Here is a 25,222-nt window from a genome sequence, read left to right on the forward strand (position 1 = left end):
ATGAACCGATGGTTGCCACCCAGTGGAGCCTCCATCGAGCCCCCTGTTTCCCCCCGATGCCGTCTCCATTGTTCCCAGATTCTTAGGGTCGCCGCCACCACCGGGCTCGTGGTAAACCTCTTAGGGGAGAGCGGCAACGGTGCCGTTACCATGGCACCCAGGCTCGTACCTCTACATGACGCCATCTCCATTCTTTTCCACACCGCCCCTCCCCCCTCCATCACCCATTGACACATTGGCTGCCCAATAGTACCCCAGAAGGTTGGGCAGTGCCAGCCCACCTCCATCCCTTCCTCGCTCCAGGAACACCCTCCTCACTCTCGGAGTCCCATGTGCCCACACAAAACTCAGAATACTGCTAGTCACTCTCCTAAAGAAGGTCCTGGGGATAAATATGGGCAGGCACTGAAAAAGGAACAAGAACCTCGGAAGCACTGTCATTTTGACGGACTGCACCCTCCCCGCCAACGACAATGGCAGCATGTCCCACCTCCTGAACTTCTCCTCCATCTGATCTACCAGCCTGGTAAAGTTATGCTTGTGGAGAGTCCCCCAGTCCCTGGCCACTTGCACCCCCAGGTACCTAAAGCTCTCCCCTGCCCGCCTAAGCGGGAGCCTACCAATTCCTTCCTCCTGGTCTCCAGGGTGCACCACAAACACCTCGCTCTTGCCTAAGTTTAATTTATAACCTGAGAAGGTCCCAAACTCGGCTAGTAACTCCATCACTCCCGGCATCCCTCCCACCGGGTCCGCCACATACAGTAACAGGTCGTCGGCATACAACGACACCCTATGTTCCTCTCCACCTCGCACCAAGCCTCTCCACCTCTCTGAATCTCTCAATGCCATCGCCAGCGGCTCGATTGCCAGTGCAAACAACAAGGGGGACAAGGGGCAACCCTGCCTGGTCCCTCGGTAAAGCCGGAAGTACTCCGACCTCCTCCTATTCGTAGCCACGCACGCCATCGGGGCCTCATATAACAGCCTTACCCATCTAATGAACCCTTCACCAAATCCAAACCTCCCCAACACCTCCCATAGGTACCCCCACTCCACTCTATCGAAGGCCTTCTCCGCATCCAGTGCCACCACTATCTCTGCCTCCCCCTCAATCACCGGCATCATAATGACATTCAGCAATCTCCGCACATTCGTGTTCAGCTGCCTTCCCTTCACAAAACCTGTCTGGTCCTCGTGCACAACCCCTGGCACACAGTCCTCTATCCTGGTAGCCAGGATTTTTGCCAGCACCTTAGCATCCACGTTGAGGAGAGATATGGGTCTGTATGAACCACACTGCTGGGGGTCCTTGTCCTTCTTTAAAATTAACGAGATCAGCGCCCGTGACATCGTCGGGGGCAAAGTCCCCCCCTCCCACGCTTCATTGAGTGTTCTCACCAGCAAGGGGCCCACTAGATCCACAAACTTTTTATAAAATTCCACCGGGAACCCATCCGGCCCCGGTGCCTTCCCTGACTGCATCTGCCCGATCCCCTTAACTAGCTCCTCCAGCTCAATCGGCGCACCCAACCCCTCCACCTTCTCCTCCTGCACCTTCGGGAAAGAAAGCCCGTCAAGGAACCTCTCCATTCCCCTCCTCTCCCCCGTTGGCTCCGACCGGTACAGTTCCCCGTAAAAATCCTTGAAGACCTCATTCACCTCTACCCCCTTCCGCACCACATTCCCACTCTTATCTCTCACTCCAGCAATCTCCTTAGCCGCATCCCGCTTACGCAGCTGATGAGCCAGCATCCTACTCGCCTTTTCACCATGTTCGTACACTGCCCCTTGTGCCTTCCTCCACTGTGCCTCCGCCTTTCTAGTGGTCAGCAAATCAAATTTAGCCTGCAGACTGCGCCTCTCCCCCAACAGTCCCTCCTCTGGTGCCTCTGCATACCTCCTGTCCACCTCCAGCATCTTTCCCACCAGTCTATCCCTCTCACTCCTTTCGCTCCTCTCCCTGTGTGCCCGGATGGATATCAGCTCCCCACGAATTACTGCCTTCAGGGCTTCCCAAACCATCCCCACCTGAACCTCCCCCGTATCATTCACCTCAAGGTACCCCTCAATACTTGCCCGGACACTCCTACACACCTCCTCCTCCGCCAACAACCCCACATCCAACCGCCACAACGGACGTTGGTCTCGCACCTCTCCCATCTCCAACTCTATCCAATGCGGAGCGTGGTCGGAGATTGCAATGGCCGAATACTCGGCCTCCTCCACTCTCGGAATCAGTCCCCTACTCACCACGAAGAAATCTATCCGAGAGTAGACCCTATGTACGTGGGAGAAGAAAGAGTACTCGCGTGCCCTCGGCCTTACAAACCTCCATGGATCCACCCCACCCATCTGGTCCATAAACCCTCTCAGTACCTTGGCTGCCGCCGGCCTCCTACCCGTCCTAGAGCTGGACCGATCCAGTGAAGGATCCAACACCGTATTAAAGTCCCCCCCTATGATCAGACCTCCCGCCTCCAGATCCGGGATCCGTCCCAACATACGCCTCATAAAGCCCGCATCGTCCCAATTTGGGGCATACACACTAGCCAGTACCACCTTCTCTCCTTGTAGCCTGCCCCTAACCATCACATACCTACCCCCCTTATCCGCCACCACCTCCGATGCCTCAAACAACACATTTTTCCCCACCAGAATCGCCACTCCCCGGTTCCTCACATCCAACCCCGAGTGGAAAACCTGCCCCACCCATCCCTTCCTCAGGCGGACCTGGTCCGCCACCCTCAGGTGGGTCTCCTGAAGCATTGCCACATCCGCCTTTAGCCCCTTCAGGTGAGCCAGTACCCTCGACCGCTTCACCGGCCCATTCAACCCTCTCACATTCCAGGTGACCAACCGGATCAGAGGGCGTCCCGCCCCCCTCCCCCGTCGGCTAGCCATAGCCCGTTGACTGCCCGCCCCAGGCCAGCACCCCCTGCTCGACCTCGTCCCCATAGCGACAACCCCTCACCTCTGTCCCCCCAGCCCCCACCAGCTCCTTCTTGACCCTACCAGCAGCAACCCGGTATTCCCCTTTCCCCCCCCCTCCCTTCCCCCCCAGGCTAGGAACCCTCCCAGCCACGAACCATCCTCCATTGTACTTCCGTGGGTCAGCTAACTTCTGCTGACTTTGGAAACTCCCGCCAATAGCCCGACCCCTCCCGAAGTGGGATCATCCCCCAATCTATCCCTCCTCCTGGCACCGCTCCAGCGCGGGGAAGAACCAGTTAAGGCCCCGCCTCCCCCGTCACCATCTCCACCCCCCAGCCCCGGAGCACGGGAAACCAGAGGAAAGCCCGCGCTTTTGCACTGCCCCACCACACCCTATCAGCCCCACTCCATACCCCCACTCCGGCATAGAATACAACATACCCCCCCGACCCTCCCCTCAAGATACACAGCCCAGACAATGTCCCACAGCACAAAAACAAAAACATAGCAGAACAACCCCTCCGTAAATAACCATATCAAAATTGCAAAAGTACTAAAACAAGAAGAAAACAACAGAAGAAAAAGAGAACACAGCAACAGCAGAATCCAGCACTAATATCTTACAGCCGACCTCGCAACCCCCAACCCCTAGTTCAAGTCCAGTTTCTCCGTCCGCACGAAGGCCCACGCCGCCTCCGGGGAATCGAAATAATGGTGCCGGTCCAAATAAGTTACCCACAGGCGCGCGGGCGGCAACATTCCGAACTTTATCTTTTTTCTATAAAGCACCTCATTCGTCCGATTAAATCCGGACCGCCGCTTAGCCACCTCCGCACTCCAGTCCTGGTAGATCCGCACTACTCCATTCTCCCAATTGCTGCTCTTCACCTTCTTGGCCCAGCGGAGCACGCACTCCCGATCACTGAACCGGTGGAACCTCACCAGCACCGCACGCGGGGGTTCATCTTCCTTGGGCCTCCTGGCCAGCACCCTGTGCGCTCCCTCCAGCTCCAAGGGCAGATGGAGAGATCCGGCCCCCACTAGCGAATTCAGCATTACAGCCACATAGGCTGTCAGGTCCGATCCCTCCAGCCCCTCTTCAAGGCCCAAGATCCGCAGGTTTATCCGCCTCATGCGGTGATCCAGCTCCTCAAAGCGTTCCTGCCACTTCTTGTGGAGTGCTTCGTGCCCCTCCACCTTACTCACGAGGACCACGGCCTCCTCCTCTCGTTCAATGGCCTGCGTCTGCAACTTCTTGATGGCAGCACCCTGGGTGGACTGAATCTCTGACAGCCTTCTGTTCGTTTCCTGCAGAGAGCTCAGTACTTCATCCTTGAATTCTTTAAAGCAGCGCAGGAGATCAGTTTGTTGTTCCTGGGCCCAGAGTCCATTCCTCTGGAGCTCTGTCGGCGGCCATCTTGGATCCCTTCCCCCGTTTTTTCTGAGGAGCTGCTTCTGTTTTTTCCCCCTTTCCACTCCGAGTTCGAGTCATGGACTGCAGGGAAAGTCGTTCAGCACACCTTCCCCCACCGGGAGACGTCGAAAAATTTCCGTTTTGGGCTCTCAAAAGAGCCGAAAAATCTCTTTAAAACGGGAGCTCCCAAATGTGTGGCTTACTGATCCATCACAGCCACTGGAAGTCCATATAATTTTTAACTTGATTATCTCCCAGCTAGAATTGGGGTTGACTGTTCCTGACTTGTGTGGGGGACTGCTCCACACTTTAACTGTGTAACGATCCTGTCGGGAACCATTATAATGTTTAATCTGAGCACCCAACAATACGTTACAACTTTTTAAATAAAAACATAATTGGACAAATGATGGTTTAGCTCAGTGGGCTAGACAGCTGGTTTGTGATGCAGAACAAGGCCAGCAGCACAGGTTCAATTTCTGCACCAGCTTACCCGAACAGACGCCAGAATGTGCCGACTACGAGCTTTTCACAGTAACTTCATACTTATAGTAGATTTTATCATAGAATTTACAGTGCAGAAGGAGGCCATTCGGCCCATCGAGACTGAACCGGCTCTTGGAAAGAGCACCCTACCCAAGGTCAACACATCCACCCTATCCCCATAACCCAATAACCCCACCCAACACTAAGGGCATTTTGGACACTACGGGCAATTTATCATGGCCAATCTACCTAGCCTGCACATCTTTAGACTGTGGGAGGAAACCGGAGCACCCGGAGGAAACTCACGCACACACGGGGAGGATGTGCAGACTCCGCAAAGACAGTGACCCAAGCCGGAATCGAACCTGGGACCCTGGAGCTGTGAAGCAATTATGGCATCCACAATGCTACCGCGCTGCCCAAAAACTTGTGACATAAAAGGTTATTATTATTATTACTATTAACTTAACACTATGGTTTATAAAGACTAATGCTCTAAACTCGGACCTGTTCTTCAGTTTTCCTGGGACCAATCCTAAAGATATGCCACAACCTTCTAGAATTTACTTTATTTCTCCTTACTCTTCCAACTAGTTCTCCGAGGTAAGATGTTATAGATTTCCTTCAATTAACTCTGGGTATTTACCCTCCATATTTTCCTTTACTGATCTCACAACTATGAATGCCTCAGTTCTTTGTTCAGGTTGTCAGTAGATATCCACCTCTCTTCTCAAAGCTTCTCAATATAACTATGTTGTGTGCTTTCTGCCACAACGTTCTGTGAGGGTCACAGTAGATTTCATTATCTAGCTTCAAACTAGGCATCTACTTTTTGCTCGTGAAATCCAAGCAGAAAGAGAGCCCCACTCTTTTTTTTAATATAATTTTTATTGGAATTTTTTACAGAAAATATAAAACATAACGACAAAATGAAATGCAACAAAATAACCCATAATAACCGTACCACCCCCAGACCGTATCAACGCATGTATCACATCCCCCCACCCCCCCAACCCCAATGAACAACAAAAGAACTTCAAAATAAATTTAAATTAAATAAACAAAAATAGTCATCGTCCGCCCCCCCCCCCACCTTTTCCCTCCCCCCCCCCCCCCAGGTTGCTGCTGCTACTGTCCCCGTACCCTATCGCTGAGCCAGAAAGTCGAGAAAAGGTTGCCACCGCCTAAAGAACCCTTGTACCGACCCTCTCAGGGCGAATTTGACCTTCTCTAGCTTAATGAAACCCGCCATGTCATTGATCCAGGTCTCCAAGCTTGGGGGCCTCGCATCCTTCCATTGTAGCAAGATCCTTCGCCGGGCTACTAGGGATGCAAAGGCCAGCACACCGGCCTCTTTCGCCTCCTGCACTCCCGGCTCCACCCCAACCCCAAAAATCGCGAGTCCCCATCCTGGCTTGACCCTGGATCCCACCACCCTCGACACTGTCCTCGCCACCCCCTTCCAGAACTCCTCCAGCGCCGGGCATGCCCAGAACATATGGGCATGGTTCGCTGGACTCCCCGAGCACCTGACACACCTGTCTTCACCCCCAAAGAACCTACTCATCCTTGTCCCAGTCATGTGGGCCCGGTGCAGCACCTTGAATTGGATGAGGCTAAGCCGCGCACACGAGGAGGAAGAATTAACCCTCTCCAGGGCATCAGCCCATGTGAGCCCCACTCTCTTTTCATGCAGTGAACGATGAAATTCGTATTTTCTCTGCTTGAAATGCAGGCCGAACTAAGCATCACCCCTTGCATTGGCTATTTCAATTGAGTGAGATGTAGGGCTGGATTCTCCGTTTCAGGCATCAAAAGGCCACGGATTCACAGCCCTGCAGCGGGTGAGCAGGGAGCCGTCGTGGAGGTCGCAGCTCCAGCTGCAGATACAGCCCCCCCACACTTCTGGGTCAGAGGCCACGCATGCGCATAGCGGCAGCCTCCAGCGGCCGCGCCGTGCTGCATGGCGGACACAGACCGCGGACCTGGATCCCTGAAATAGTGCTCCCAATCGGCCACGCGACCGACCCGGACCACCCGCACAATAAAGGCCCAGTTCCGTATGAGACTCCCCCGCCCTCCGATCGGCCCACCCCACGACCATGGCGGCCATGGCCTGAGTATGCCGCCTTTTGGGGGCCGGAGAATTGAGGGACTGGTGCCGGTCCTGATTCCATGCATGAAACTGGATTCTCCGCCCCGGCACCAGATCTGATATCGGCACAGGGGTGCGAAGAATCCAGCCCATAGTCCCCACCAAAGCACAGGTAAAACTTCCTCTGTCCGTTTCCAAACAGAACTGACTATTTTGTCAGCACACACTCAGATAAATTAAACAAAAAAAGCAAGCTTTCACCCTGAATCACTATCTCTATGACAATGTGGTTTATACAACCTGTTGCTAGGTAGAAATGCAATTTAACTACCTTTTAATGCGCACATTTTCTTGTTTCTGGGAAACCATGGGAGTAACTTATATTTCTACAAAAGACAGGATAATACTTGCCAGATTTACTAGAACTATAACAAAGCCAAGAGCAAACCTCCAGCTGTTTATAATCTTGCCTTACCAATTGTTGGACTCTTAAGTCAACATATTTTTTAGTGTAATAAACTGCAAGCTTGTTCAAATTGCATTCACTTCAGGGTTGTTCATCGGTTTCACAATCAGATGCCATTATTTTCAGCAGTTAAAATTTTAATTCCTAAAACCAAAATTTATTTTCGAAAACATAGGGACCATGAATTAGATTGTCACAACACCAGAAACATCATGCTAAAATGAAAATATGGGCCGTATTTTATCATGTGTATAAGCAACCATTAAATGCAAAATGGAGCCTTAATACTAGCAATATGAGGAAGACAGGAATAAAGGCTGAGGAGGTATGTTTTATCCACTTCCCTCATCCTAAATGAACATAGGAACAACATAGAAATTAGGAGCAGAAGTATACAATACAGCCCTTCTAGCCTGCTCCACCATTCAATCAGACCATTGCTGATCTCTTCCTGGTCTCAAATCCACCTCCTTGCCTGTTCCCCACATCCCTTTAACCTGTTTTTAATCAGAAATATATCTACTTGAAACCATTAAAGATTCAGGCACCACCGCACTATGGGGCAACGACAGCCACAAATTTACCACCCTCTGCGAGAAGTGGTTCCTCCTTATCTCAGTTTTAAATCTACAGCTTCCCAACCTATATCTGTCAACTGTGACCTCTCGTTCTGGAAGATGTATTGATTTCTTTCTTCCTTGTGACTTCATAGATTGACCTTCAGACTTTCCTCACTCTGACTGACCAGGACTTGAAGGAGCTCGGAATTACCACATTTGGTGCCAGAAGGAAAATGCTGCTTGCAATTTCAGGTTAGTACATATTTATATTTTCAGCCAGTTGTTTGTCTTGGTTAGAGGGTAGCAAACTGAAAACAGGAAATGGTGAAAGAAAGCAGCATCGGGGACACCAGTTTTCTGTCCCGACGTCTCTGCGAGCGTCTGAATTCATCGTAAGTGGGAAAATGTTGTGGGGAATGAAAAGGATTGCTCCAGATATTTAAATACTGCAGCACTGCCTAAATTATACAGGGTCCAGCTCGATTTCAGTTGCTTGACATCAGTCTCAGAGATTTGGTAATTAATGACTTAATGCATAATCTTTCCCCTTTACTAGAATTACAATACAGCAACTCTTATTTAGATAGCACCCTTAAGATAGGAAAACATTAGGTGCTTCAGAGGAGTGTTGGAAAAATGATTTTGACCCCGGGCCTCGGAGGGAGATTTTGGGTCTGATGACCAAAAACATGGTTAAAGAGTTGGTTTTAAAGGATCATCCTCAAAGCGGAAGGAAGGGGTGACATGGTGGCACAGTGGCTAGCACTGCTGCTTAATGGCGCCGAGGTCCTGGATTCTATCCTGGCCCTTGGTCACTGTCCGTGTGGAGTTTGCACATTCTCCCCGTGTCTGCGTGTGTCTCACCCCTACAACCCTACAAAGATGTGCAGGGTGGGTGGATTGGCCATGCTAAATTGTCCCTTAATTGGAAAAAAATAATTGTGTACTCTAAACTTTTTTAAAATTAAAGCGGAAGGAAAAGTGGCAAGCTGGAGAGGTTTAGGGCTGGAATTCTGGAGCTGAGGGCCTAGGCAGTTAAAGGCATGGCCACCATTGGTGGGGCAATTAAAACTGGGATGATGAGAAGATCAGGATTGGAAGAGTGCAGAATCCTCAGGATATTGGTGGAGCAGGGATCTTGCATGAGGATAATAATCTTTATTGTCACAAATAGGCTTACATTAACACTGCAACAAAGTTACTGTGAAAATCCCCTAGTCCCCACATACCGGCGCCTGTTCGGGTACACTGAGGGAGAATTCAGAATGTCTAAACTACCTAACAGCACACCTTTTGGGACTTCGTGGGAGGAAATCGGAGCATCCAGAGGAAACCCACACAGACATGGGGATCGCATGCAGACTCCGCATAGACAGAGACCCAAGCGGGAATCGAACCTGGGACCCTGGCGCTGTGAAGCAACAATGCTAACCACTAGATTGTGGAGGTGAAGTAGATTGCAGAGCAAGGGTATGTGAGGCCATGGAACGATTTAAAAGTAGGATGGGTATTTTAAAACCGAGATGTTGATTTACGAGGAGGTAATTTAGGCCAGCGAGCACTGGACTTGCTGTGAGTTAAGGCACAGGCAGCAAATGGATGACCTCAAGCTTACAAAGAGTAGAAGACGGGAGACTGGTCAGGAGTTGGAATAGTCAAGTCTTGAGGTAACGAGTATGAAATGATTTTTTTTTCAACGGCAGATGATCTGAGATGAGGTAGAATTGGGTGACATTACAGAAATGGAAATAGGCGGTCATGGCGATGGTATGTACATGTGATCAGAAGCTAATTTCGGGATCAAATATCACACCAAGGCTGCAAAAGGCTTCCCCGAGTCTTAGGCAGTTGCTGAGGAGAGGAATGAAGTTGGTGACTGGGGAGCAGTCTTCAGTGGGGTCTGAAATTGATGCCTTCAGCCTTTCCAATGATTAGTTGAGGAAATCTGTGCTCCTCTGTACTGGATACATGAAACCCAGTCATTAAAAATGACCTAATACACACCTGCTTTTGCAGTTGTATTTGAGAGAGATATACTGAGTAACATTCTTTGTGTGGTTTGCTTCAAAACTATTTTCTGCTTGGCTGATCTAATTTGTGAAACCCTGCTTATGGTCAAGCGGAGGAGAGTGATCGTATGTTCCGCATAAACTGGCTGAAAATCATTTTCACAACCACCTACAGGTATTAGACATGTCAGAAAATGTGACTTGAAGCTCAAGTCATATTTACTCTGTTTGAGTAAAAAGAGTTATAGTTATTAAACATGGAAATGTAATAATTAAAACGGAGATGTGTGACTTCACCATTATGAGGAAGTGAAGAAGCTTTCTTGCATTCTCCCTGACACCGCCTGTTATTTGACTGATTACAAGCTTAAGTAATGTTATCTTCTTATCAAAACACATAAGGGGTGATTCTCCCTGGATACTTTCAGCGCCATAGAGCATTCGAGCTGGCCAAGATGGAGACCTGAGCCGAAAAACCAGTCTACCTGTGTTTAGTGCAAGACATCATCTTGGTAAAGGGATTGAAGCCTGGGCTAAGAATGTCTGCCCAGAGGAATTGGCCCGTATCTCTTAATATAGAACATACAGTGCAGAAGGAGGCCATTCGGCCCATCGGGTCTGCACCGACCCACTTAAGGCCTCACTTCCACACTATCCCCGTAACCCAATAACCCCTCCTAACCTTTGGACACTAAGGGCAATTTAGCATAGCCAATCCACCTAACCTGCACGTCTTTGGATTGTGGAAACCCACGCAGACACAGGGAGAACGTGCAGATCTTTACTTAACAAAAATCTATCTGTCTCAGATTTTAAATTTAACAACTGTTCTAGTTTCAACTGCTGTTTGTGGGAGAGAGTTCCAAATCTCTACCATTCTTTGAGTGAAGAAGTGCTTCCAAAGACCTGTCCTGAACAATCTAGCCCTATACAATCAGCATTTGAGTGCAGGCCTGCAGATGTCTGGTTTAGCAACTCTGGGCAGCTTCATATCATGGTGATCCTCAATGAAGCCCAACATTGCATGCTAAAACTAAACTTTCAAACAGGCATGTCATATTAGCACAGCACCCTTTTACTGCTTTTTTCCACCGTTTCACCAAAATAACCCCCATTGTCTAGGATCAGTAGGGTTTTCAACCCGGTATGCCTGCTCCCTATTCAATTAGACAATGGGCCTATCTGTACCTTATGTCCATTACCTTCCCTTGATATCCAGACCCGAACAAAAATCTATTGACAACAGCCTTAACCCTAATAAAAATCTATTGACAAATAGCCTTGAAAGTCATTATTAGACCCCCCTCGCTTCCACCCACCCACCCAGCATCCACACACTTGTAGGGGGGAGGGGGGGGGGGGGGAAGAGTTTCAGATTTCTACCATATTCTGTGTAGAAAAAGTACTTTCTAACTTCACTCGTGAATGGGTTGACTCCAACGGTACGATTACGTTCCCTTCTCGTAACATATGAACATGCAAACTAGGAGCAGGAGTAGGCCATTCGGCCCCTTGAGCCTGCTCCACCATTCAGTAAGACAATGGCTGATCTGATTGTAACCTCAACCTCACATTCAAGCCATCACACTGCTGACTTGTGCCTTGTAGACAGTCAAGAGACTTTGGGTTTAGAGGTGAGCCAATCGATGCAGAATATCCAGCCTCTGAACTACTCTACCAGCCAAAGGAGTTATGCAGCTAGTACAATTGAGTTCAAGTCAGTGATAAATCCGATGGTATTTATTTGGCAATGATGCCATTGAATGTCATGGGGGGATTACATGTTATCTTGTAGAAGCTATTTATTGCCTTGCTCTTCTGTGGTGTAAGCGTTAATTGCCACTTTGCCCAAACCTGAACATTGTCCATGTCTTGCTGCATTCAGGACCAGTAAGCAAAGCAAACAGAGTAACACATTGTAGCATTGTGGTACCCAGCATTCAAGTTATACATGTAACTATTATAATTAAACCAGAGCCTTACTTCTGATGCTTGGGCCTCAAGAGACGATGAACATTGTTTTCCCCTTTTTTGCTCCCTTTTCAGAATTGAACAAAAACTGTCAAAAGCCTTTTCAGCCTCCACACATTCGCTCAACGTTTCTAGAAGGTGGCGCAAGCGGCCGATTACCACGGCAATATCACTCCGACATAGCCAGCATCAGTGGTCGGTGGTAGCAGTGAACTGGAACTTGCTGGCTCGAATGAGGCAAGCTGGCACAACCTGCCATGCCACGTTAACCCTGTGGAAAGCATTTACTGCACAGAGCCTTTGGTCTTTTCAGAGTTTGGATTACAAGAATCAAAGCTGCTTTGATACTGTGCAAATAATTGTGCCAAAATTGGGCCAAAAATGTGTATTCCATGGTTGCCTTTTGCTGTTTCACCAAATATGATACTAATCTATATGCAGACCAGAGAACAACAAGACCGTTAACACTAACTTTCTGGCTTAATATTATTTATTAGAAAACAAAAACTTAATGATGCACTGAAATGTTAGGTTCTATGGTAGAATTAAACCCGAACCACTAACCCAAGTGCATTGTGGGTGCCTTTTTATAATGAGAGGGTAAGATGTGTTGTACTGCTGAGTAGATGACTTAAATGTAATTGCCTCTGCACTTTACATGTCCTGGTTTTCTAGACCTGTGGAAATGTGTTTTCTTTTCTCTGGTCTTCATATACAACAAATGTATTGTTAGCAGGGTTGAGGAAATGGAGCGGGCATCTCATGGGACTTGAGTGAAGCTAGCTTCCTTCCTAGAGGTGCATAATTATTTTACAGTGAGGCTTGGGACTCCAGTCGCCTGACAAACTCACTCTTTCTCTATCCTCTTCCCCCCCCCCCCCCCCCCCCCCCCCCCCCAATAAAACCAAATGTAGATACTGAAACAATGTCTATATGCAGTGATGGAATCTGATTGTATTTTACTGCCATTGTAAACACCTTCACAGTATTCGATACGCTGGTTTTCAACCCAACAAAGCTTGTAAAAACATAACTTTTTACATGTTTGTTGAACTCTGTTCTTTTGTAGAATCTAAGCTACAGAAACTGGCCATTTGATCCAACTGGTCTTTGCTGTTGTTAATGCTCCACACCAGCCTTTTCCCACCCCTCGTCACCCTAACAGTATTGGCGTAACCTTCAATATTTTTCTTCCTTGTGTGCTTCCACATAAAATGCATCTCTGTGCTTTACACCTCAACTACTCCCTGTGACAGTGAGTTTCACCTGTTGTTGGTGCACTAAGTGCAGTCCATTTCAGTTCTCATTCTCTTCCCCGAGCTCCCACTCTGGAGAAGGAGAGGAATCTTTCAATGGGTGCTCAAACTCGCTTTCTTCAGAGTTTGGAAATCAATTTCCTCGTTGTTCTCTCATTTTCAACTACCTTTCAGTCGAGGACGTTTCTCCTATTGGATTCATCTCATTTATTGTTCATTCACAATTCTTCAAGTTCCCAATGACTGGGCCCGCAGCATTGTCTAAGCTGGAACAATTTCAGTGGCATAATGTTTTTGGAGGGCATCATGCAATTGTGCGCGTGTGCCAGCACTAGAACCTCTACATTGGTAATGTGAAACCCAAGGATGAAAGTCTGTTTTTAAGGAACTTTCCTGTGCAAATTGAGCTAGAGCTGAAATGGACGTGTGACCAGTTGATATTGGCAAAATGTCTATCTTCGTTTTCTTGCAAAAGAAAACAAAGATAATATGTCGGTTTATGGGTGTACTTGGCATCGGCCAAGGTCTGAAGCTGAAACAGATGGCTCTGAATAACCTGCATGTTTATCTGGAAACTTCTGTCGTAGTTCAGTTTTGAGACTCGTTCTTATTACCACATGAAAGTGTTTTTATTTGTGGAGTTTTCTTTTTGCTGTTGAATCATATTAACAGAGATAGACGGGAAAAGCCTTGAGTTTATCCAGATTGTCACAAGCAAGTGCACAGCCCTGTGTGTCACAACATGGGCAGCATGGCAGCATTGTGGATAGCACAATTGCTTCACAGCTCCAGGGTCCCAGGTTCGATTCCGGCTTGGGTCACTGTCTGTGTGGAGTCTGCACATCCTCCCCGTGTGTGCGTGGGTTTCCTCCGGGTGCTCTGGTTTCTTCCCACAGTCCAAAGATGTGCAGGTTAGGTGGATTGGCCATGATAAATTGCCCTTAGTGTCCAAAATTGCCCTTAGTGTTGGGTGGGGTTACTTGGTTATGGGGATAGGGTGAAGGTGTTGACCTTGGGTCGGGTGCTCTTTCCAAGAGCCGGTGCAGACTTAATGGGCCGAATGGCTTCCTTCTGTACTGTAAATTCTATAAAAAATATTCATTCACTCCAGATAAAGAAACCAAGCCATCTGGGAAATTAATTTCCAATCCCCTTCAGCGTAGAAAGCTGGGCCTGATGGATGTTGTACAATGTGACAGCCTGTTCCCATAGGCCCACTGGTTCCCTGGATGACCCCCACACATCATGTTCTCCATCTTGGAGAGCTAGACGATCTCAACAGCCCATTTGACATAGAACTGCCATAGATTATGTTTTGTATGTGATGATCTTTTCCCCAGTCAGAAAGGCTTCAGTCGTCACTTGAAGCGGTTCAGGGAATCACTGTCCACTGCACAATCTGGCAGCCTGTTCCCATAGGCCCACCGGTTCCCTGGATGGCCCCAACACATCACGTTCTCAATCCTGGAGGACTGGGCAATTTCAACACCCCATTTGACAGCAGAACTGTCACGGATGATGTTTTGTGATGAACTGATAAGTAGTGATGTTGATGAGTGCAATTAATTCCATTTTCCTTCTCTTCTCCCCCCCCCCCCCCCCCCCCCCCCCCCACCTTCCCCGCCCCCCCATCCTGACTCCCTTCCTTGTCTCTTCATGACCCCAACTGAAGACCACACTTACTCAGTTTTGCAACTGGTTAGAGAAGGTGACAAACTCCCACACTGGAGACAGAGAAGCCTTTCAGTGAGTTCTCAAACTCATTGTCTTCAGAGTTTGAAAATCAATTTCCTCATTATTCTCTCCTTCTCTAAGACCATCTTCAGTGCTCTTCACTTTAGTTACGCCCTGTAACCCTCGGAAATCCACAGACAATGCATGCTTTCTATTTTCCTGTTTTTCTTTTGCTCTCGATCTTCCATTGGAAGTTTAGCTCCTGAATTTTTCCTTTTGCTCTTGTCTCCACGTGCAGTTCTCCCAATACAATTAGCAAGCCCAAAGGAGTTTGAAGAATTAAGTATCACAATATTTATGCTGGATCTATGAAGGTTTTTTGTTGAAATGAAGAAAATCCCAAAGTGCCTACATATTCTGCTACCCAGTTATATTGATGTCCATGTCTATATTGTCCTGTTCTGCCGGGACAGGGTGTGCTATAGAGTCACTGACCAGTACTTAGGAGTAAGGAGTTTAAAGATGTAAACCGCCATATGAAGTGTTCTGCATAGCCAGCATAAGGTAAACACCATATTTGCTGCATGAGTGAAGTTAATTATAATGAAATATGTGAATAGTTTAATATTGTTTTCTACTTTCAGTGGCAATTGTGCATATGGTCTGTGTAGATAATTGCTCGATGAATCGAAAACAAATTTGCACACTCAAAGGGAAGAGGTTATGTTTTGTCACTTTTATATATAAAATGTAGTTTTGTGATTTCTTCTTTCTCAATTATTAGCCACTAAAAGGAAATCCGGTTTTGTGAAGCCCTCTGGAAATTTTTTAGAAGTCGACGATATATATGTTTGTGTACACCAAAGTGAAGGCTCTTCAGTTTATGGAAGCTGAACTGAAAGAATATTCTTTACGAAACACTGGACGAATACTCACTTGTCTCAAGTGTGAGGAGGTGCCATGCTAACTTCTGTAGACTAACATCGAGGTCCTAGGACTATCTAATGGACAAAGCTGTTTGATTGTCATCTTAAGTTAGAGGTTAAGAATAACTCAGTGCTTTGAGTGATTACTTATTTGTAAATATAGCACAGATGTTTATTTTCAGTGCGTGTTGGGGGGGGTGGATCTGATGACCTTTTCATGATTTTCAATTCAAATGATATTGTTTATAGATGAGCTTTAAGAAAGGGAATTTTTGACACAATTTTACGTTGTATTAAAAGATAATTTTCTATATCCTTTTCTATGGTCTGTTGTGTAAATATATTTTGCATCTGCACAAGAGTCAAACAAGCAGGTTGAAGTTATGTTATTGCAACAATTCCCTCCCAACTTGTCTGAATATGTCCTGTTGGGACCTCGGCTGGTGAAAGACCGCTTTTGTTCAAAGTTCATTTTGTTGCTTACCCCGTGTGACAACTTAGCAGCAAATTTTATCATCTGATGCTGCAACTGCCAAGCAATAAATTCCTTTGTTTCAAAACAATATATGGTCAGTGAAAGAGAGAAAGTGAGGGAATGGGCATTTTTGTGACGTGACACTGTTTGGATAGTTTTTTCGCCCAGAACATTCAATGACCCTATTGTAGTTGGAGAGGTGACCCATTTCTTACGGTACTTTGTATGAAACTGAGCAAGTTGATTTTGTATGACAGTAGGATCTGCTGCTTGGTCATGATTACACGGTTTTTCCATTTGTATTTTTCTTTACATTCTTGGTACACTTGCTGCTTTCTATTTCACGTTTCTTTCATCTGCCCCTTGTGGACCAGTGCATCCAAGCCTCATTTATATGTCGGCTGGTAGCAGTATAGGGGATGTAGTGGCCTAGTGCTAAAGTAGTAATCCTGAGGCCCAAGTTAATGCTGGGGTCAGTGGTTCAAAATCCACAATGGCAGCTGTGGAATTTAAATTCACCTCATAAATCTGGAATATAAAACTAGTTTTAGTAATGGTGGACAATTAAACTCTTGTTGATTTATGTACATACCCATCTGGCTCAATAATGCCTTACAGGGAAGGAAATGCTGTCCTTACCTGGCCAACATGTGACTTCAGGCCCACAGCAATGTGTTTGACTCCTAACTGTCGGCTGAAATTGCATCAAACCACCACAAAGTCAAAAAGGAATGAAAATGAGTGGGCCACCTGGCATCGGCCTAGACACTGGAAACATCAGCGGCAAACGCAGCCCAGTCAACCCTGCAAGGTCCTCCTTACTGGCACCTGGGGCTTGTGTCAAAATTGGGAGAGTTGTCCCATTGATTGGTCAAGCAACACCTGCTGTAGTCATACTCATAGAATCATACCTTACAGACGATGTCCGAGACAACACGGTAGCATTGTGGTTAGCACAATTGCTTCACAGCTCCAGGGTCCCAGGTTCGATTCCAGCTTGGGTCACTATCTGTGTGGAGTCTGCACGTTCTCCCCGTGTGTGACTGGGTTTCCTCCGGGTTCTCTGGTTTCCTCCCACAGTCCAAAGATGTGCGGGTTAGGAGGATTGGCCATGCTAAATTGTCCTTAGTGTCCAAAATTGCCCTTAGTGTTGGGTGGGGTTACTGAGTAATGGGTATAGGGTGGATGAGTGGGCTTGGGTAGGGTGCTTTTTCCAAGAGCCACTCGATGGGCTGAATGGCTTCCTTCTGCACTGTAAATTCTATGAAATTCTATGAAAAACATCATCAGTATCCCTGGGTATATCCTGTCCCACCAACAGGACAGACCTGCCAGAGGTGGCGGCACAGTGGTATACAGTCAAGAGAGAATTGATCTGGGAGTCCTCAACATTGCGGAACCCATGAAGTCTCATGGCATCAAGTCATACATGGGCACGGAAACCTCCGGTTGGTTACCAGCTAATGTCCCCTCTAGTGCTCCTCCATGTTGAATACCACTTGGATGAAGCACTGAGGGTGGCAAGAGTATAGAATGTACTCTGGGTGGGAGAATTCGATATCAATCACCAAGTCCTAAAGGACTGGATCTGCGACAGGTAGTGAGGGAGCCAACAAGAGGGAAAAAACTTACTTGATCTCATCCTCACCAGCCTACCTGTCAGAGATTCATCTATCTATGACATCATTGGTAGAAGTGACCACCACCTAGTCCTTGTGGAAACAAAGTCCTGTCTTCATATTGAGGGTACCCTCCATTGTGCTGTGTGGCACTACCACCGTGCTAAATGGGAGACTTCAAACAGATCCATCAGCTCAAATCTCGGTATCCATGAGGCACTAAAACTGGCATATAAAAACTGTGGCTACTGAATAGAGTAAATACTAAATGAGCTAGGTCAGAGACTGGGAATTCCCACATCCTGACTCCCCAAAGCCTGTCCACCATCTGGGACACAAGTCAGGAGTGTGATTGAATACTCTCCACTTGCGTGGATGCGTGCAACTTGAGCAACATGCAAGAAGCTCAACACTTTCCAGGACAAAGCAGCTCAGTTGATTAGCACCACATCCACCACCTTCAACATTCACTGGTACATAGTGGCAGCAGTGTGTACCATTTTCATGGAAGCTGGTGGAACTTAAATTCAATTAATAAACCTGGAATTGAAAGCTAGTTTCAGTAATGCTGAGACTATTATTCATTGTTGTAAAAACCCATCTGTTTCACTCATACAGTTTAGGAAATCTGCTATCCTTACCTGGCCTGTCCTACATGTGACTCGAGATCCACACTAATGTGGTTGACTCTTAACTGTCCTCTGAAATGGCCCAACAATCCTCTCAGGTCAAGGATAATTAGGGATGGGCAACAAATGCTGGTGTTGCCAATGATGCCCACATCCCATGAAAGAATTTAAAAAGCTTTTGTCCTTCAGCAAAAATGGCACCACACACTGAGCTGGTCAAGTCCTAAAAGACTAGCTGCCGGACTAGGTATAAGAACATAAGAACTAGGAGCAGGAATAGGCCATCTGGCCCCTCGAGCCTGCTCCACCATTCAATGGGATCATGGCTGATCTTTTGTGGACTCAGCTCCACTTTCCGGCCCGAACACCATAACCCTTAATCCCTTTATTCTTCAAAAAACTATCTATCTTTACCTTAAAAACATTTAATGAAGGAGACTCAACTGCTTCACTGGGCAAGGAATTCCATAGATTCACAACCCTTTGGCTGAAGAAGTTCCTCCTAAACTCAGTCCTAAATCAACTTCCCCTTATTTTGAGGCTATGCCCCCTAGTTCTGCTTTCACCCGCCAGTGGAAACAACCTGCCCGCATCTATCCTATCTATTCCCTTCTTAATTTAAAATGTTTCTATAAGATCCCCCCCCGCATCCTTCTAAATTCCAACAAGTACAGTCCCAGTCTACTCAACCTCTCCTCGTAATCCAACCCCTTCAGCTCTGGGATAAGGTAAGTGGTGAGGAAATTAATGAGAGGGGAAAAAACTACTTGACCTTGTCAACAAGAATCTTCCCGTCACACATGCATCTGTCCATTACAGCACAGGTAAGAGTGGCCACCGCACAGTCCTTGTACAGATGATGTCCCGTTATTCGCACTCAGCTGATCTAAACTCTACAGTCCTGCCACATCCATGAACGGCAGTGGACAATTAAACAACTAACTGGTGGAGGAAGCTCCACAAAAAATTCCCATCCTCAATGATGGAGGAGCCCTGAATAGCAGTGCACAAGACAAGCAGTGCACAAACAACAACCTTCAGTCAAAAATACCCAGTGTGGTACATTTTGGCTGCCTCCCGATATCCTTAGCCTCACAGATACAAGTCTGCTGCCAATTTGATTCATGCCATATAATATGAAATAGAGTAAGGCACTGGCTATTGCAAAGACCAAGGGCCCTGACAACATTCTGGCTGTAGTACTGAAGAAGTGTGCTCCAGAATTCTCTAGCACCAAACTGTTCCATTACAGCTTGTGATGAACGGTATTTACCTTTAATACCCTGCCCCTTTAAGAGGCTTGGAACCCTGGGGGACTCCGCCTCTGGCTACGCCCCCAGGAAACAGTATATAAGATAAGGCTCCATGTGGCGAGCACACTTCTCTTGAATGCTGTCCTGTTCTCTGTATATTAAAGCCTTTGATTACCGACCTCGCTCTCGCATCGTAATTGAGAGTGCCTCACAGCTACAACACTGCAACTACCTGATATTGTGGAGAATTGCCCAGGCATGTCCTATACATGAAAACAAGACAAATTCAACCCCGCCAATTACTGCACCATCAGTCTATTCTAGATCATCAGCGAAGCGATCATCAGTAGTGCTATCAAGCGACACTTACACAGCACTCACTAATTTAAGTCCCTCTTCCACAGTCATTCTGTACCCTCAGTGGAGGGATGGGTCAGGCAGGGGGAGCATTGATTCATCAACTGAGGCAAGGGCATGAAGATTTTGGAAGGCAATTTGAATGTGAGCTCTGGGTAGTTGTAGTCTGGCTGGCAAAGGTGAGGCAATAAGGTGAGCCTTGTACAAGATGCTAGAGGCAGAAGAATGCAGAGTGTTGGGGAAGAGTTTGATTGTTTTTTTTAGATTCATTCCCAGGATATGGGTCTTGCTAGTACGATAGGCATTTATTTTCCATCCCTAGTCACTCTGGAGGTGAGATTTCCTCCTCAGCTGCACATAGTGAAGATGCTCCCACAATGTTTTTGGTCGGGGGTGGTAGAGGCTTGACCCATTGATAATGAATTATTTCATGAGATGTGGGCATTTCTGGCAAGGCCAGCATTTGTTGTCCATCCCCGAACTGTCCTTGAACTGAGTAGTTTGTTAGACCATTTCAGAGGATAGTTGAGAATCAACCATTCCCTTCACTAAAGGGCGTTAGTCAACCACATAGATCTTTACAACAATCAATGATAATTCCATGGCTGCCATTGCATGGTTAGCTCTATATTCCAGATTTGTTAATTTAATTCAAATTCCACCAGCCACCGTGCTGGGATTTGAACCCGTGTATCCAGAACATTAGCCAAAGCCTCTGGATTACTAGGCACCTGAAAATATAATTCATCCACACACCATCACGAACATATGTAACTTGCACAGCTGTTATAGCTGCGAGGAGGGAGGAGTCTTTGAAGGGACTGACTCAAAAGATGAGGTGCTAAAGCTAATATAGGTTAGGAGTCAGGACCAATGGGTGAGTAGGACAGTGCAGTATAACCTTCAGGCAGTTGGGGTCCCATCTATAAGAGCAGTAGAATTGAAACGGTTGGGGTTGGTATCAGAATGGCATGCTTCACTCTGAGGTAGTGGCTGGGGAGTGGAATAATAATCTTTATTATCACAGGCAGGCTTATATTAACACTGCAATTAAGTTACTGTGAAAAGCCCCTAGTCGCCACATTCCAGCGCCTGTTCAGGACATTCCGGCGCCTGTTCAGGTAAATTCAGAATGTCCAAATTACCTAATAGCATAGCTTTCGGGACTTGTGGGAAGAAACCGGAGCACCCGGAGGAAACCCACGCAGATACAGGGAGAATGTGCAGACTCTGCACAGACAGTGACCCAAGCTGGGAATCGAACTGAAGACTCTGGCACTGGAAGTGATGACTAAAAATGTTGATCTGATCTCCTCGATATTTAAATGGAGCTGAGACCAAGTGTTAGACCAGAGGCGAGGTGGGGGGGGGGGGGGGGGGGGGGATGATGGTGAAGTGGAGCTGGACATCCCCAGTGTATATATGTGTGCTTCCAGATGAAGGCATCAAGTGGCAGCATGTAGTTGAGAAAGAAAAAAGGGCCAAGAGTAATGGTGCAAGGCAGCAAACCCAATTGAGGACAGACCCACTGGGCTGAATAATTGAGAATAGACACTGAAGAGCTTAATCAACTTTGTTAAAGACTAAAGGGGGACAAGAAAGAAAATTGAATACTTTCACAGTCACAAGACATGATCAGAGCTGAGGGAAACTTGGAAACCCGGTCAGAGAGATTCAAAGATGGAGCTACAGGAAAGTTGGAAACTATTTGAGAGGTGTCAATATTTTCAAGGACTTTGAGCTTGGAGATAGGACAGCCATTTGGAAGAGGGGTGTGATGTAGGGAGTGTTTGATTAAAGAGAGCGAGCAATTTACAATGTTGTCCAGCAATGGGATCAGGAAGAGAGGTTGGGAGATGCAGTAATCACCACTGTTGTATATATTAGGAGAGTTATGGTAAGGCCCTGTACTACAGGTACGGGGGTAGTCCCTGCCTGCTGGCTCCGCCCAGTAGGCGGAGTATAAATATGTGTGCTCCCCGTACAGCAGCCATTTCACCAGCTGCTGTAGGAGGCCACACATCTTAGTGTAATAAAGCCTCAGTTGTATTCAACTCTTGTCTTTGTGCAATTGATCGTGCATCAGGAGATTTCCAGCTTAGTGGGAATAGTGTCTCATGGTCAATATAAGTTTACAGAGGGTTTTAAGGAGATAGGAGAGAAGCAAGCGGAAACACGGGATTGAGGTTAGAGCACGGGAGGTCAGAGGGTCAATTGGATATGGTGGTCGAGAGGCAGTGCCAGAACCAGCTTAATGGTTTGCTCTCAATCTTAGCAATAGTGGTCCATGAGTTTTAAGGAGACTGTTGGTGGTGAAGCAAAGAAATATTCTGGATCATCTTGGAGCAAAGAACATTTTTTGCAGAGAGAGAAGCCAATGTGGTAAAGCAGCCAATACCACAGATAGCTAAACTGATTGTGCTCCAGATGCACTTAAGTCGACACCCCTTGGATGTGAGGGAGCAAAAACAGAGACCACATTAACAACCAGCATTGGAAAGAGTAAAGGTTTTACTGGGAAAAAGGAAATAAAAGGGGGAGGAAGGGAGTTATTGAAATAATTAACATTCAAGAGTGGGGTGCTGCCAACTGTGAGCCAAGTGTCAGTCAGCCATGATATCGATGTAATCATTGATGTGGAGGGCAAAGGTCATGTTTGTGAGTGAAGGTGGATTCTGGAGGAAAATGCACAGGGTGAAGGTGACTATGAATCCAAAGGCAGAGCCTAAAGGGTCAGTGGTGTGTGGGATGAGTAAGCTGAAAAGATTGTTGGTGAAATCAGCCCCTAGAACGTGCATTGAGTTGGATGGGTTAATGGGAGCAAATAAAGGTGTTGATATTCATGAAAAAAGATGGCTATGGGTTTCTCCAAGAGAGCTTCACACCTGAAATAATGGCAAGGCAGAAGGGTGAGAAATAAGAACGGTTTAGGTAAGGTTTAGGGTGGCAAAGTACCCAAAAAAAAAGAAGAAACAGAAGGTGACATGACTGGGTGGCAGGAAGGGGGTGGGAGGAGGCAGCAAAATAGGGTCAGTGAGGAACCTGTAGCCATCTGAGATGGCCACCTGCAAAGGACCATGGGAATTATGGCCAACCCAAGACTCAAGACAGACTCAGAGCTTGTGTGTGTATTTGCAACTCAGATAGCCAGACCCGATTGAAACCCCCGCTCGTTTGCATTCTAATGGCCCATTTCCCCAGAACAAAAGAACTGTACTCGGGTAACAGATACAGATTCATTGGCGCCACTCCCTTTGCTCAGGGAGCCCAAACCGCAAGGTCAATGACCGCCAGGGACACGCCCAGCCATCAAGGCACCCACCCCTTTATTGGCCAAAATCGAAGGCAGTGATCAAAGCCTGTCAAATTATTGGGTCCAAGTTAAGGACCGCCCCAAAGAGCACAAAATCCTAGAGGGATAAGAAGAGACACAGCCATGTGCTCGGTCTCTCTTGGATCCGGCCGATGCCAACCCAAGTGCAGCATAACGACCACACAGACAAGTTCAAGACCAACGATCGCTACCAGACGGATGAGCCCAGCAAAAACAGAGCCGCTTCTTCCACCCAGCCACTCAGGATCCGGAGAAAGGACTTGTCCATCTGCATAGAAGCAGTTGCCCTGAAGTTAAGTGTAGGTTATTGGAGTTGTTAGGTGTAGTTTAACTTGTAGTGTTTTGTGTTGCATGTCGAAGTAATCCTTGTGTGTGAATAAACCATCTTTGAACTTGAACTGACTAACTGGTTGTGTGGTCCTTTGATCGATATCCGGTAAAGCCTTGTGGTGGTATCATTTGATAACTGGCGACTCGCTGAGTCGGAGAATCGCTGGGGGCGGCATGAATCCCGTCGGAGATTTGGCGGGGGCGGGAATCGCGCCGCGCCAGTCGGTGGCCGCTCGCAGCAGCCCCCCCAGCGATTCTCCCACCCGTGATGGGCCAAAGTCCCGCTCGATCTATGCAGGTCCCAGTGGCGTAAATTGGACTAGGTCCCTTACCAGCGGGACTTGGCGGAGCGGGCGGGCTCCAGGGTCCTGGCCCGCCCAGCGCAGGGTGATTTGGCCCCCAGGGGTGCCCCCACGGTGGCCTGGCCTGCGATCGGGGCCCACCGATCCGCAGGCGGGCCTGTGCCGTGGGGGCACTCTTTTCCTACGCGCCAGCCGTGTAGGCCTCTGCGATGGCCGGCGCTAAGGTGACCCCCCCGTTACCGCCCGGCCGGGTACGGGAGAATCCCGCCCATGGTTTTTGTTCTAGAGTGGCAGCCACTTATACAAATGCTACTTGACAAATGGTCGCAAAGGAATTGTTTATTTGGAAATTACACATATTCCGAGACATGCGTGAGTGTTCAATGTCAAAGTCTAAGGTCCTGTGGTGTCTTTTCAGCAGGATGGAGCCAGTTTGAAGTATTGACAAATCAATGCCCAGGTTCATAGGCAGTTGAAGACGGGGACTAAATTAGGAAACGCACTGCGTGACTGAGAGTTGCTTTAGGTTGTCCAAAGAAACAAAGGACCAGGAAGGGAAGGAAATTGACCACGACACAGCAGAGTTCGATTCAGGTGACTAGTGGGACTGTGTGGAGACCTCGGGTGTGAGCCATTTGCATTTGGAGATCCAGTACTCCAATTGTCAGCCTGTGACTAATGGTGGGCCTCAGGGATCTGTAAAGGGGCCTCAGCTTTTCACTATATTTAAAAATCAGGATATAAAAATTTGCTGATGATAAGTTAGATGATATAATTACTGTAGCTGGGAGCAGAGAACTGACATTGATAACTGATTAAGAACACTCACAGGTGGAGTGTAGTAGGGAAAAGTGTGAAGTAATCCACTTTGCGCCTCAGAAGGACAGAAGAGAGCATTTTCTAAATGGTGAGACACTGGGAACTATGAAGAAGCAGTGAGATTTGGAGGCCATGTTGCCTTTATCTCAAATGGGCTTATATACAAAAGGGTGGGTGCTATGATACAGTTGTATGAATTTCTGGTGAGGCTGAAACTGAATACCTTCCGTTCTGAGTACTCATGCCTCCAGAAGCGTATAGTGGCCTCAAATTGACCACCGGAACGATAATACTGGAACTAAAGGGGTTACATTAT

General features: G+C 47.4%; 1 protein-coding gene across 3 annotated transcripts in view; it reads left to right on the forward strand.

Annotated features, from left to right (window-relative positions):
* Positions 1 to 12,814, forward strand: part of bicc1b (BicC family RNA binding protein 1b) — a 331,511-nt gene extending 318,697 nt beyond the window's left edge. For all 3 annotated transcript variants that reach the window (XM_038822313.1, XM_038822312.1, XM_038822315.1), the window contains 2 exons: positions 8,105 to 8,204; positions 12,008 to 12,814. In XM_038822313.1, coding sequence (XP_038678241.1) covers positions 8,105 to 8,204; positions 12,008 to 12,138 — 231 coding nt within the window. In that variant the 3' untranslated portion in view covers positions 12,139 to 12,814. The remainder of the gene's footprint in view (positions 1 to 8,104; positions 8,205 to 12,007) is intronic.
* Positions 12,815 to 25,222: the final 12,408 nt, after the last annotated feature.

This window comes from Scyliorhinus canicula, chromosome 16 (genome assembly GCF_902713615.1).
Source record: "Scyliorhinus canicula chromosome 16, sScyCan1.1, whole genome shotgun sequence".
Lineage (NCBI taxonomy): Eukaryota > Metazoa > Chordata > Chondrichthyes > Carcharhiniformes > Scyliorhinidae > Scyliorhinus > Scyliorhinus canicula.